This window comes from Neoarius graeffei, chromosome 17 (assembly GCF_027579695.1).
Source record: "Neoarius graeffei isolate fNeoGra1 chromosome 17, fNeoGra1.pri, whole genome shotgun sequence".
Lineage (NCBI taxonomy): Eukaryota > Metazoa > Chordata > Actinopteri > Siluriformes > Ariidae > Neoarius > Neoarius graeffei.
The window spans coordinates 21,274,503-21,289,793 of record NC_083585.1 but is presented as its reverse complement, the minus strand read 5'-3'; the positions used below and the strand labels follow the sequence as shown (position 1 = coordinate 21,289,793).

Genomic DNA, 15,291 nt, shown 5'->3' with positions numbered 1-15,291 from the left:
CATGCACATGTGCACACACATGCACACAGAGAGAGAGAGAGAGAGGAATGGAAACAGAGGAAACCAGTTGCATCCTGCTGCATGGTTGAGACTGGTTGAGTGACAGACTTCCATACACACACACACACACACACGTTCAAATATGAAGATAAAACAGACAGATATCAGGCTAAGAAGTCTTGTGTGAGTGCGTCACACACAAATAAATAAGGGAAACTATATTCTCTCACACGCACACACACACACACACCTACATACACTGAGACAGACAAACAACCAATGTATTGTCATGCACACACACACACACACACACACGATATTTGCCATCGGTCACACCTGGGGCAGCCCCACAACTCTGGCAAAACTTGCCAGCTCTCAGAAAGCTTACAATTACCCATTCTTACATTTGTATTGTTGCAATGTGCATTCGCAGCTATTTTTTTTTTTTTTTAGCTCTGTATAGGTACGATGTAGCCCAACGCGCTAACATCAGTTCACTGACGGCACATGCCACAGAAATCACCTCAGACATATTGCACACACGTCTTGCCTTGCTTCAATTCAACAACATCAAACTCACACTGATTTGAACATTTTGGCTTCATTTTATATTTTAGAAAAGAAAATAGGGGCAATAGTCTGGAAACAGAAATATTTTTCTTATACTCTGTTTTCCTTTTTCCATACTTATCCACACCTGGAAATTCCTAAAATCAGATCCCATACTGCATAGGAGCACTGTTAAGATCAGGAAGATTGTTCTAGATTTCCAGGGTACTAATCCAACGTCCGTGTGGGTGTGTCCGCATGAAGTGGAAGGGCTTACGTGATCACTTTCATACTGGAGTGAAGGATCTCCACACCATTGAGCTCCCTGAGTTTTACCATGTGCCTGAAAATAAGACCAAAGCACAGAGTCAGATTAAGTGTTGTCTGTTATATCAGCTGCCAGAGAACGTTAACTCTAATATGGTGATTTCTGTTTGGTGGCTGTCTGTCTAACACACTTTTTCTTGGCCATTATCCTAAACAGATGTGCTTTGCCAAGTTTAAATGCCCGAGACACACCAATGATGGACTGTTAAAATGTCATCAGTGGTGCCCTTACAGCCCTTGCTGGCTATGGAGAGGAGGAGGAAGAAGATGATCCGAAACAGGCTGCTCTCTTCACCAGACACCAGTGTGTGTCCACTGAGAATCTGATCCTATACTAGGCGTATCAGGTGAAAATTCAAATTCAATCCAACTTGAAATTGCTCTCATTGAATTCAGAGTTGAATTCAGAACAACATACTTTTATAGAATTAAAATATGTTTATCCATTCTTGAGATATTACAAATCAAAGATTGAAAAAACGGCAGAATTTTCAGAAAACGGCCGTAATATTCCGTCTGAGGATCACATGGTCCAAAATGGGCCTCAATAACCAATGAGATCAAATGTTTTTTCTTAATAATTTTTTTTATTTTTCAAGATATTTACATGGAAATTGGTGAGAACATGGATGGTTGTATACTGAATACAAAGTCTGAAAAATTAGTAAAAACAAATTATGCAAATTAGTATTTGATTAGTATTGATTATGCTAATTAGGTAAAACCGTTAAATCGGTACACCCTCATCTTCAAAATTTCACCTAATGGCTTTATTTGTGCAAGATAAAGCTGACCTTCACTCTCATTTATACACCACAAAGAAGGAGAAATCAATGTTGATTATAAAATCTGCATAAATAAGCACTGAATGTCTCACATCTACTGTTCTCTATCAGAATAAAAAAGGAATAAAAGTTTATTTCTAATCCCCTCTTTGTACTCTGTAGGCCTTTGTATTTCTCAAAAGTAGGGCGTACTAGTGTTTATATGAAAGAATATAAATGATAATATTCACAGATTGCAAGGCGAACCTTGAAAAAACTGTGTGATCCACATCCAATAAACAATTCACACTAATTACACTGAAATAGACACTCGCGTTTCTGGTTTCTGATTTTTTTAAATCTCATTCCGACCACTAAGATCTCAATATGTTTCATCAAAACAACTACAGTTATATTCTAAAATAGTTATTTATTTAGAGGAATCAGTTCAATTTGAAAAAATAAGTAGGTAAAGCTATGAAAACTCACTTCAAAGTCTCCCGTGAATCAGAACATCAAAACTAGCAGACAGAAAATTTTGCTGAATCCTTCATCAGAAACAGTGAGAGCGAGAGAACATCCCTATAAAAGTTATCTGATTGATATTCACAAGTAATCCAGTCAGAAACCTATCAGAAGAGAGAGAGAGAGAGAGAGAGAGAGAGAGAGAGAGAGCGCCTTCCCATGACTCAAAAATCATCGGCAGTTTCCCGACGTCCCGCGAGCAGAGAGTGAACTCTGTTGTACCGACTTCAACCTGCCGTTACTCCCAAAGTACTGAACAGATCTTAACCAGATACATTTCTTTTGGAAAGCAGAAATTATAAGATTTTTAATGATAATATTCACGATAGAAAATATTCAAGAGTTGAGCAATGACAGATTTGGAAACTTTGATGAGCGTCTGCATGCAGAATTTTCACAGCACGGCCAGCGAGCGTCTGACACGCCTACATATACTTTATCTTAGTCTCTGATACCCAGATTATCCTCTTAACATGACCTACATGGAGATAAGCATTCTGTCCCCATACTTCCAGTGTGTGAAAGAAGCATCATTAATTAGACCCAGTTACAGCAAGGTCTTGAAAAGTAAAATAACTGAAAACTTTAAATATTTAAAGAGATTCTGCTCCTGCTGAACTACCCCCATTAGTTATAAATGCATTTGCATAGGCAAGACTGATTTTACAGTGAATTAAAGCATGAAGCACTTAAGCGCATTTCAAAATGCATCATCATGAACAACTAATCTCAATTCTGCATCTGATTCATAAAAGGTCTGAAGGAGAATTTAACCCGTTACATACTGATAAACTTCATTAAATGGCCTATTTTTCTATTTGATATTTTTCAACTTGGGCGGCACGGTGGTGTAGTGGTTAGCGCTGTCACCTCACAGCAAGAAGGTCCGGGTTCGAGCCCCGTGGCCGGCGAGGGCCTTTCTGTGCGGAGTTTGCATGTTCTCCCCGTGTCCGCGTGGGTTTCCTCCGGGTGCTCCGGTTTCCCCCACAGTCCAAAGACATGCAGGTTAGGTTAACTGGTGACTCTAAATTGAGCGTAGGTGTGAATGTGAGTGTGAATGGTTGTCTGTGTCTATGTGTCAGCCCTGTGATGACCTGGCGACTTGTCCAGGGTGTACCCCGCCTCTCGCCCGTAGTCAGCTGGGATAGGCTCCAGCTTGCCTGCGACCCTGTAGAACAGGATAAAGCGGCTAGAGAAGATGAGATGAGATGAGATGAGATTTTTAAACTTCTTTCTTAAATACAACCCTTGCATTTCAAACTGCATTTCACGTCTACATTTTTCACGTGTGATTACATGAGGGTGGCTGACAAAATACGGATAGGTCACAGACTATGGATTATGGAAATATAATAAAAAAGGATACAAAATACAGTGTTACGGATTTTAATACGGATACATCACAGATGCTAGTAATTTACGGATTGGTCACGGACTTTTCAGGATATTACGGGCTGGTTACGGATTTCATATGGATGATGCATCACAGATGGTTCATTTTACAGACATTGCTACTAGTCTTAGATGCAGACGTCACAAAGACTGTTTCCACGGTGATGTTATCTGCCGATGGTAGCTACATAATGGAGGTAGAAATGCCAGATAGAGTCAATACTAAATAATTGGCCAACGAGTCTTTCAATAAGACGTGTGGAATATCCTATAATCTACAGAGAACACAACTCTGAAATGCCATTTTTTGCCAAAAGGGGTGAAGTTTATGTATTTCACCCAAAGACTGATGTAGAAAGTAGGGATTGGGTAGCAGATAGTCACAGGTAAATTATAATAAAAAAGGATACAAAATTCGGAGTGGTTACGGATTTTAATACAGATGCATCACGGATGCTAGTAATTTATGGATTGGTTATGGATTTCATACGGATGATGTATCATGGATAAAAAATTAAGAAGAAGTCTAAAACAAATAAATGTCTGGACTGCTGAAGTTCATAATTAAATGATCTTACCTGCATTTATATGTTGACTTTAATCATTTACTATTGATATTTCACGGAAAAAAAAAATCACATATCCATGAATAAAAGACCTGTGCTTTGTTTTATATTTTTTTATTTTCAGTGAATCAGTATTCCGTTACTCGTCTGTATTTTGTAAACGGTGTTACATGAGTACTATGGAATTGCATGTGAAAGACTTGTGAATGCGCATAATGTGAAGACCACATCAGGTTTCGCTCCTATCAGCAAGAACAGAAACCTGAGGCTACAGTGAGCACAGGTTCACTGAAACATGACACTTTCTGAAAAAGACCAGGTGATGTTTTGTTTGTTTTTTTTTCCGATCTGAAGCTGTCCAGTTTGGGTGAGCCTGTGTCCACTGTAGCATCAGACTTCAGTTCTAGGCTGACAGGAGTGGAACCCCCTGGTGGTCTTAGAAGCTGTTCTGCTGGCCATCTTCTAACCTCCATCATCAACAAGGTATTCCCACCCACAGAATGGGTTCCACTCCAGCCTCTAATAAGAAAGACCTGATTTTGGGCGCCCTGTGCACCATCAAGCTAAAATGAACCTCTTTAGTTTGAGCATACTTCAGGTTATTTTAGCATGGGACAAGATCAACTGTGAGCTGCTGCTCACTTACGTATCCCCCCGCTCTCGCTTATATCAGGATGCAAGCAATCGAAGGAATAGGACACTTATTATGAATGTTGACTTCAACAAATAATGAACCCTGAAACAAGTAAGTAAAGAGCAGTGTCTCTCCCCAGGGATTTCAAATAGCATCCTGGTAAACTGTCATTTTGAAATAGCATTTTGTTTCATAATCCACCCTATATGTTTCATAAATACATTCAGTCAGTAAACAGGAAGTCAATGTGCGACAGACCTGAAAACGGTATACACGGTATAGAACCCCAAGCTGAAGCTCGGTACCAAATATCAAGCAGCTGTGCTTTGTAGTTGCTGAGAAAAGTGTTACGGCAACTTTGTAAATCCACACTATATGTTTCGTAAATACATTCAGTCAGTAAACAGGAAGTTGATGTGTGACAGACCTGAAAAGGGTATATACAGCATAGAATCCCAAGTTCAAGCTCGGTACCAAATATCAAGCAGTTGTGATTTGTAGTTGCTGAAAAAAAGTGGTACGAAAAATTTTAAATCCACCCTATATGTTTCGTAAATACATTAAGTCGGTAAACAGAAAGTTGATGGGTGGCAGACCTGAAAACGGTATACATGGTATAGAACCCCAAGGTGAAGTTTGGTACCAAGTACCAAGTGGCTAAGGTTTGTGGTTGCTGAGGAAAAGGGTGTTTCGGACAGATGGAAATACGGAGATACGGACAGACAGAGGTAAAAAATAAAATTAAATAAAAACCAGTATACAGTATACCCCCCTCCTTTAGAGCAGGGGTATAATTATTCAAAAGAGTAACGGTATTAGGACTCCCTTTAGCCTTTACTTCAACACAAAACTTGATTTACTGTACAGGTGAACAGAGTCGAGAAGAATCTTGGAATAACCAACAGTGAAGGAATTTGATTTTCCTGTCGATTTACAAACTGAACACAGAATGGCACTGCACTTTTCATCATATATGTTAGTTACCCACGGGAACTCAACACGCCATGCTGCTCGAAACATAGCTCCCTTCAGTTGCTTGCTGGTTGACAGCACTTTCACTTTGGTGGTTTTTTTTTTTAAATCGACCCCTGTATTACTGACACTGTTCAATGTGCTTGCGGACGGTCGGGGCTCTGAGCCTGCCTCCCTCGTGGCTGTTTCAGCCCTTAAATCATCTTCAGTGCCTGAAGAAGCCCGCCCAAAAAACTTTGTCAGCTTAGGCTGCGCCATTGTTTGATTCATGCAGAGATAATTACACCACCACGCCAGGCCGATTAAGACGCACTGTGATTGGACAAAAGCTTGGCGCTCATTTGGTCATTACGTGTAGTTGATTTTTATTGGTCACAATAACAACACGTGCTCATTGTTTACACTCTGGCTTTCCGCCGTCTTTTTACTGGGGTTGGATTTTGGCAAATGGAGGGATTTGTAGAGGGATTTCTATCAAAGATGACTTACGGTAATGATAAAGATGACAAATAAATTCATCACTGTAATGACTGAGTAATTTTCCCTTCATCACTGATGGATTATGTTGGCGAATGCCAGCGGGAACCCTGATGCCGTGGTCAAAGTCACTGAGATTGGATTTTTTTCCCAATTCTGAGGTTTGACATGAGTGTTAATGGCACCTCTTGCCCTGTGTGTGTATAATACTGTCACTTATACAGACTGACACTGACTGCTCAGCAGCCTTTTGATTCACCATGTTACCGGTAGTTCCGTCTATTTTTGAACACTTGGGAATCCCTTCATTAGAAAGTGAGATCAAGACAGATTGAGACTTCTAGGAGTCTATTTATGTCTATCTAGAAACTTGAACTTTTCTAATCAGCATCTCAAACCTCATAACAAAACTGTGTGTGCCTGTATGAATTAATTCCACTTACATTCTGAGAAAGACACACTTAAGTCTCTCTACCATGCACTCAACAGCACCGCTGGGGATTTAATATAAGACAGCAACATTTATAGTGAAATAATCTCATTTTATTACTAAAATGAGTAACAATTTTACTCAACATAATCGAGTTCAGAGATGCGAAGGAGATGCTGCCGAATTGATGCAAAGGAGATGCTGCTTAATTTGGAGATATTGCTAATCTTGTCTGGGACTCCAAACTCCAAATCCTGCTAATAGTCTAGGAACTGGCTTAGACATGTAGGCACATAATTTAGGAGAGATACAGTGGTGCTTGAAAGTTTGTGAACCCTTTAGAATTTTCTATATTTCTGCATAAATATGACCTAAAACATCATCAGATTTTCACACAAGTCCTAAAAGTAGATAAAGAGAACTCAGTTAAACAAATGAGACAAAAATATTATACTTGGTCATTTATTTATTGAGGAAAATTATCCAATATTACATATCTGTAAGTGGCAAAAGTATGTGAACCTCTAGGATTAGCAGTTAATTTGAAGGTGAAATTAGAGTCAGGTGTTTTCAATCAATGGGATGACAATCAGGTGTGAGTGGGCACCCTGTTTTATTTAAAGAACAGGGATCTATCAAAGTCTGATCTTCACAACACATGTTTGTGGAAGTGTATCATAGCATGAACAAAGGAGATTTCTGAGGACCTCAGGAAAAGCATTGTTGATGCTCATCAGGCTGGAAAAGGTTACAAAACCATCTCTAAAGAGTTTCGACTCCACCAATCCACAGTCAGACAGATTGTGTACAAATGGAGGTAATTCAAGACCATTGTTACCCTCCCCAGGAGTGGTCGACCAACAAAGATCACTCCAAGAGCAAGACGTGTAATAGTCGGTGAGGTCACAAAGGACCCCAGGGTAACTTCTAAACAACTGAAGACCTCTCTCACATTAACATTAGCCAATGTTCATGAGTCCACCATCAGGAGAACACCGAACACAATGGTGTGCATGGCAGGGTTGCAAGGAGAAAGTCACTGCTCTCCAAAAACAACATTTATGCTCGTCTGCAGTTTGCTAAAGATCACGTGGACAAGCCAGAAGGCTATTGGAAAAAATGTTTTGTGGACGGATGAGACCAAAATAGAACTTTTTGGTTTAAATGAGAAGCGTTATGTTTGGAGAAAGGAAAACACTGTTCCAGCATAAGAACCTTATCCCATCTGTGAAACATGGTGGTGGTAGTATCATGGTTTGGACCTGTTTTGCTGCATCTGGGCCAGGATGGCTTGCCATCACTGATGGAACAATGAATTCTGAATTATACCAGTGAATTCTAAAGGAAAACGTCAGGACATCTGTCCATGAACTGAATCTCAAGAGAAGGTGGGTCATGCAGCAAGACAACGACCCTAAGCACACAAGTCGTTCTACCAAAGAATGGTTAAAGAAGAATAAAGTGAATGTTTTGGAATGGCCAAGTCAAAGTCCTGACCTTAATCCAATCAAAATGTTGTGGAAGGACCTGAAGCGAGCAGTTCATGTGAGGAAACCCACCAACATCCCAGAGTTGAAGCTGTTCTGTACGGAGAAACGGGCTAAAATTCCTCCAAGCCGGTGTGCAGGACTGATCAACAGTTACCAGAGACGTTTAGTTGCAGTTATTGCTGCACAAGGGGGTCACACCAGATACTGAAAGCAAAGGTTCACATACTTTTGCCACTCACAGATATGTAATATTGGATCATTTTCCTCAATAAATAAATGACCAAGTATAATATTTTTGTCTCATTTGTTTAACTGGGTTCTCTTTATCTACTTTTAGGACTTGTATGATTATGTTTTAGGTCATATTTATGCAGAAATATAGAAAATTCTAAAGGGTTCACAAACTTTCAAGCACCACTGTAACTCAACCATTATAGGCTAATTTGACCCCAAGGAATAACTTGGGATGTGTGCCAAAATCACTATCCAGGGTGAACAGCCTGAAAATTATCAATCCAAGATGGCTGCCGGTTAAAAGTTATATTGTTGGCTGTTAAACATTCAGGCTCTCAAGATACTGCTGCCTACTAAAAGTAATAAGTTTTGTTTTCTATTTTTTTTACTTTAAGTTAACATTCCAGTGATCACTATAGTATAATTTGAAAATACAATTTCTTTATATTAATGCTATTATACACTACTGTTCAAAAGTTTGGGGTCACCCAGACAATTTTGTGTTTTCCATTAAAGTCACACTTTTATTTACCACCATAAGTTGTAAAGTGAATAGAAAATATAGTCAAGACATTTTTCTGGCCATTTTGAGCATTTAATCGACCCTACAAATGTGATGCTCCAGAAACTCAGGCTACGTTTACACTAGACCGTATCTGTCTCGTTTTCTTCGCGGATGCACTGTCCGTTTACATTAACCCCCCTGAAAAAGCGGGGAAACGGGAATCCGCCAGCGTCCACGTATTCAATCTAGATCGTATCAGCTCCGGTGCTGTGTAAACATTGAGAATACGCGAATACGCTGTGCTGAGCTCTAGCTGGCGTCTCATTGGACAACGTCACTGTGACATCCACCTTCCTGATTCGCTGGCGTTGGTCATGTGACGCGACTGCTGAAAAACGGCGCAGACTTCCGCCTTGTATCACCTTTCATTAAAGAGTATAAAAGTATGAAAATACTGCAAATACTGATGCAAATACTGCCCATTGTGTAGTTATGATTGTCTTTAGGCTTGCCATCCTTCCACTTGCAAGTAATAAGTGATATGCGCTGGGATCTCACACACAGCGGCTCAGTCCCGAATCGTGGCTTGTTCACTTCACTCGCGCGCTCTGTGAGCTGCGCAGGGCCGGAGTGCGCACCCTCCAGAGGGCACTCGCTGTTCAGGGCGGAGTGATTTGGAGCGCAGGATGCCTGCGGAGCCGAGCGTATCCGTGTATTGGTGTTGCTGTGTGCACGGCTAACGGTTTTAGTGTAAACGCGAATCGTTTTAAGAACGTTAATCTGATGATCCGCTGATTCGACGTAATGTAAACGTAGCCTCAATCTGCTCAAAGGAAGGTCAGTTTTATAGCTTCTCTAAAGAGCTCAACTGTTTTCAGCTGTGCTAACATGATTGTACAAGGGTTTTCTAATCATCCATTAGCCTTCTGAGGCAATGAGCAAACACATTGTACCATTAGAACACTGGAGTGAGAGTTGCTGGAAATGGGCCTCTATACACCTATGGAGATATTGCACCAAAAACCAGACATTTGCAGCTAGAATAGTCATTTACCACATTAGCAATGTATAGAGTGGATTTCTGATTAGTTTAAAGTGATCTTCATTGAAAAGAACAGTGCTTTTCTTTCAAAAATAAGGACATTTCAAAGTGACCCCAAACTTTTGAACGGTAGTGTATGCTTGCTTTCTTATACTCTCCTAAATTATGTGCATAGGTCTCCCAATTCCATGATTTCATGTTTGAGTTAGGGTTATTCTGTTTTTCTCATGTTTTCTGTGAAGCTGCAATTTTGGCCAATTTTTGGTGTTTGTTTGTTGTTGCTTTTTTTTACCTTGCCCTTGACCATAGCTTGTTCCCTTTTCCTTCAATCATGAAAATGATGTCACTAATGGATTCCCCATACCCAAAAACCCATAAAATGAGGTATTGAACATACTTCTGCGGTGAGTGGTTCAAAAATTGATATTTTCAATATGGCTACCAGCGGCCATCTTGGATCAGTAATTTTCGGCCTGTTCGCCCCAGATAGCGATTTTGACACACATCCCAAGTTGTTCCTTGGGTTCAAATTAGCCTATAACAGTTGAGTTATCCTCTCCTAAAGTATGTGCATACATACAGTATCTAACCCAGGTCCTCTACTATAAATAGTAATCCTGTCTTTGCATGTACAGTCCCAGTCAAAAGTTTGGACACCCCTACTCATTTATAGTGCTTTCTGTATTATTGACCATTTTCTACAGTACACTGGAGAATAATACTGAAGACATCAAACCTATGATATAACAAATGGCACATATGTGGAATTATTTGGTAAAAAAAAAAGTTTCACATTTTAGATTCTTTACAGTATCCAGCGTTTACCTTGATGACGCTTTGCACACTATTAGCATTATCTTACCCAGCTTCATGAGGTAGTCACCTAGATTGCTGTTCAATTAACAGGTATGCCTTGTCAAAAGTTAATTAGTACAATTTCTTGCCTTCTTAATGTGTTTGAGATCAAAGAATAACCATGCAGTAAACAGACCGATTCCACAACTGTACTATCCATACAGTATTATGTCAAGAACCACTCAAACTAAGTAAAAAGAAACGGCATCCACCATTACCTTAAGACATGAAGTGTCTTTTAATTAATAAAAATAAAGAAAAAACACTGAATTCGAAGGTGTGACCAAACTTTTGACTGCTACCCCTGGAAAAGTAATATTTCTTAAGGAATCAGTTCTTCCAGAAAAAAAAAAGTAATTTTGAAATGTAAAGTAGGGTTATCGCCAAAGGAGGCTGAAGTTATGAGAAAAAGAGAGAATCAAAATATTTTTACCACTCATGTCCATGCTGTGCATTATTAATAACTGCATGACTTTGGATAAAATGTGAACTCTGCAGATAATGAGGGCAACATTTGCATTTATGTATTTGAGTGACACTGCTTTGAATTTTATTGATCACCCACAATGAAGCAGGAATGTTAAGCTTGAGTCATGCAGGTAATAGGTGGGTCAGAAACGTACAGTAACACTATTTAACATAATGAACAGGATGATGAAAAAGACACTTTTACATACCTGGGCTCAACTCTGCACAGTTTCCCCAAAGTGATGGCGGCATTCTGCTGCACGTCAACTCTTTTAGATTTGCCAGCCACATGGCTCAGCAGGAGCATGATGCAATCGGTGCCCAAGAGACTGGCTGCAGCTCCCTGTACTGCTAAGCAGTGTCCTAGACACAGGGCAGCATTCCCTACCACCAAGTCATCACTGCTGCCCAGAAGCTTCCTCATGGTCACCAGCCCTGAATAAACAAGTGTGTATAATGTACATAAAGTAACTGTATGGTCACCAAATTTACTTTGCTATACTTTTTTGCCATACTGTTTTTTCTTAAAGGTAGACGGCCTTTCAGATTTTTCAAGTGTAGGTCATGAAAAGAATTTTCCCTGACACCCAGTTATTTTTGTTTAGTGGACCGAAAGTGATGAATTCGAATCACAGACTTCCAATTTTATTAGTTTTTTTTTTAAATAAAACAATTACTGAATTTAGGGCCATATGCCCGTAAATTTTCCACTATCTTTTCCTGCTTCACCATGACCCAATTCAAGATACGACATCATGCATCATGTAGTGGGCTTTCCCCATTCACGCAAGTCATTGTGGGATACAAATTTGAAATAGGAGAGAACAAGAAGACAGAGTCATCTATATCCCCCGCCCTGTATACCAACTATATACCAAGTTTCAAGATATTATTTGTCACATTTATGAAGTTCTGCTGCAGGAAACCAACCCTACCTCTTTACACTGACCTCAGCAGCCCAGGCCATAAGCCCACCGTACCTTTGGTCCAGGCAAGCTAAAAATTAAAATTTTTCACATTTCTTAGTGTCAAAAGGCACATATACATTACTGAATCAACATGTATACCAACTTTCAAGACCATACCACTTATAGTTTTCAAGTTCTGCTCCGGAAACAAAACCTACCCCTAAGACTAACCTGAGAAACTAAATCTGAAATTGTTTCCATGGAAACATGAAAAAAATTTAATTTCTCAAATTTCTTAGTATGAAAAGGCACATCTACATCACCTTGTTAACATGTATACCAAGTTTCAAATCCATATCATGGAGAGTTTTGGATATATAGTGGGGCAAAAAAGTATTTAGTCAGCCACCAATTGTGCAAGTTCTCCCACTTAAAAAGATGAGAGAGGCCTGTAATTTTCATCATAGGTACACTTCAACTATGAGAGACAGAATGGGGGGAAAGAATCCAGGAAATCACATTGTAGGATTTTTAATGGAATTAATTGGTAAATTCCTCTGTAAAATAAGTATTTGGTCACCTACAAACAAGCAAGATTTCTGGCTCTCACAGACCTGTAACTTCTTCTTTAAGAGGCTCCTCTGTCCTCCACTCGTTACCTGTATTAATGGCACCTGTTTGAACTCATTATCAGTATAAAAGACACCTGTCCACACCCTCAAACAGTCACATTCCAAACTCCACTATGGCCAAGACCAAAGAGCTGTCAAAGGACACCAGAAACAAAATTGTAGACCTGCACCAGGCTGGGAAGACTGAATCTGCAATAGGTAAGCAGCTTGGTGTGAAGAAATCAACTGTGGGAGCAATTATTAGAAAATGGAAGACATACAAGACCACTGATAATCTCCCTTGATCTGGGGCTCCACGCAAGATCTCACCCCGTGGGGTCAAAATGATCACAAGAACGGTGAGCAAAAATCCCAGAACCACACGGGGGGACCTAGTGAATGACCTGCAGAGAGCTGGGACCAAAGTAACAAAGGCTACCATCAGTAACGCACTACGCCGCCAGGGACTCAAATCCTGCAGTGCCAGACGTGTCCCCCTGCTTAAGCCAGTACATGTCCAGGCCCGTCTGAAGTTTGCTAGAGAGCATTTAGATGATCCAGAAGAGGATTGGGAGAATGTCATATGGTCAGATGAAACCAAAATAGAACTTTTTTGTAAAAACTCAACTTGTCGTGTTTTGGAGGAGAAAGAATGCTGAGTTGTAGCCAAAGAACACCATACCTACTATGAAGCATGGGGGTGGAAACATCATGCTTTGGGGCTGTTTTTCTGCAAAGGGACCAGGATGACTGATCCGTGTAAAGGAAAGAATGAATGGGGCCATGTATCGTGAGATTTTGAGTGAAAACCTCCTTCCATCAGCAAGGGCATTGAAGATAAAACGTGGCTGGGTCTTTCAGCATGACAATGATCCCAAACACACCGCCCGGGCAACGAAGGAGTGGCTTCGTAAGAAGCATTTCAAGGTCCTGGAGTGGCCTAGCCAGTCTCCAGATCTCAACCCCATAGAAAATCTTTGGAGGGAGTTGAAAGTCCGTGTTGCCTAGCGACAGCCCCAAAACATCACTGCTCTAGAGGAGGTCTGTATGGAGGAATGGGCCAAAATACCAGCAACAGTGTGTGAAAACCTTGTGAAGACTTACAGAAAACGTTTGACCTCTGTCATTGCCAACAAAGGGGATATAACAAAGTATTGAGATGGACTTTTGTTATTGACCAAATACTTATTTTCCACCATAATTTGCAAATAAATTCTTTAAAAATGAGACAATGTGATTTTCTGGATTTTTTTTTCTCATTTTGTCTTTCATAGTTGAGGTATACCTCATCTCATTATCTGTAGCTGCTTATCCTGTTCTACAGGGTCGCAGGCAAGCTGGAGCCTATCCCAGCTGACTACGGGCGAAAGGCGGGGTACACCCTGGACAAGTCGCCAGGTCATCACAGGGCTGACACATAGACACAGACAACCATTCACACTCACATTCACACCTACAGTCAATTTAGAGTCACGAGTTAACCTAACCTGCATGTCTTTGGACTGTGGGGGAAACCGGAGCACCCGGAGGAAACCCACGCGGACATGGGGAGAACATGCAAACTCCACACAGAAAGGCCCTCGCCGGCCACGGGGCTCGAACCCGGACCTTCTTGCTGTGAGGCAACAGCGCTAACCACTACACCACCGTGCCGCCTGAGGTATACCTATGATGAAAATTACAGGCCTCTCTCATCTTTTTAAGTGGGAGAACTTGCACAATTGGTGACTGACTAAATACTTTTTTGCCCCATTGTATGCTCCAGAATACTTTTTTTCAAAAATCCAAAATAGCAAAAGGCACCAGTTTACAAGTTGCTTGATATGTATACAAAGTTTCATGACGATATCTTCAGTAGTGTTAAAGATATGGCCCGGAAATAAAAATGTGACCGGATGGACAGCCAGATGGACGGAACCTGTTTCTGTATCCCCTACGGGGGATAAAAATGCAGGACGTGAGTGTGTGAATGAAATGTGGAAGTCCAACTACAGTAACAGAAAGTGAAAAGAAAAGACGTTATGTTGCGAAGGAAAGGAAACGCAGGACCAAACTAATAAATATCGGCAGTCAGCAAGCACCTCGGTGTGATCAGCTGTTCGTTTAGAGATAGAATGATGGAACTGTCAGTGCACGGTCAAAGGTAAACCTGTAGATGGCAGTAATGCAACACTGTGGATGCCAGCTGCAGTAAAACCCAAAGAAGAAGAAGGTAAACCTGCGCATGCGCACACGGACTTCCTCTGTCTGCTTGACTGCACGAAGCGAGCGATTTCATGCACATTATTTGCTCAGGAATCCCCTCAAATTAAATAACTTCCCAGCCACAGAATGACCAGATATTTTGTGAGATATTATGGAAATAAACATGTATCACAATGACCACATTTCAGAGGGAACTAAATTTCACCGATTTTATGAAATCGAAAGGCCGTCTAGCTTTAAATAATTAATTACTGTACCTTTATTTTACAACGTACTTAGTTTCTCTTTTTACTTACTAGCATTAGCTTTTGTTTCGGCTCATTTTATTTTTATAGCT

The 15,291-nt window shown here is 40.4% G+C and overlaps 1 protein-coding gene across 1 annotated transcript in view; it reads right to left on the bottom strand.

The window, feature by feature from the left end:
• Positions 1–822: 822 nt before the first annotated feature.
• ttc12 (tetratricopeptide repeat domain 12) overlaps positions 823–15,291 on the bottom strand; it is a 72,629-nt gene continuing 58,160 nt past the window's right edge. Inside the window, exons 20-21 of the mRNA XM_060943485.1 lie at positions 11,440–11,665; positions 823–892 (exon numbers count right to left, since the gene is read on the bottom strand). Of these exons, the coding sequence (XP_060799468.1) occupies positions 823–892; positions 11,440–11,665 (296 nt within the window). The remainder of the gene's footprint in view (positions 893–11,439; positions 11,666–15,291) is intronic.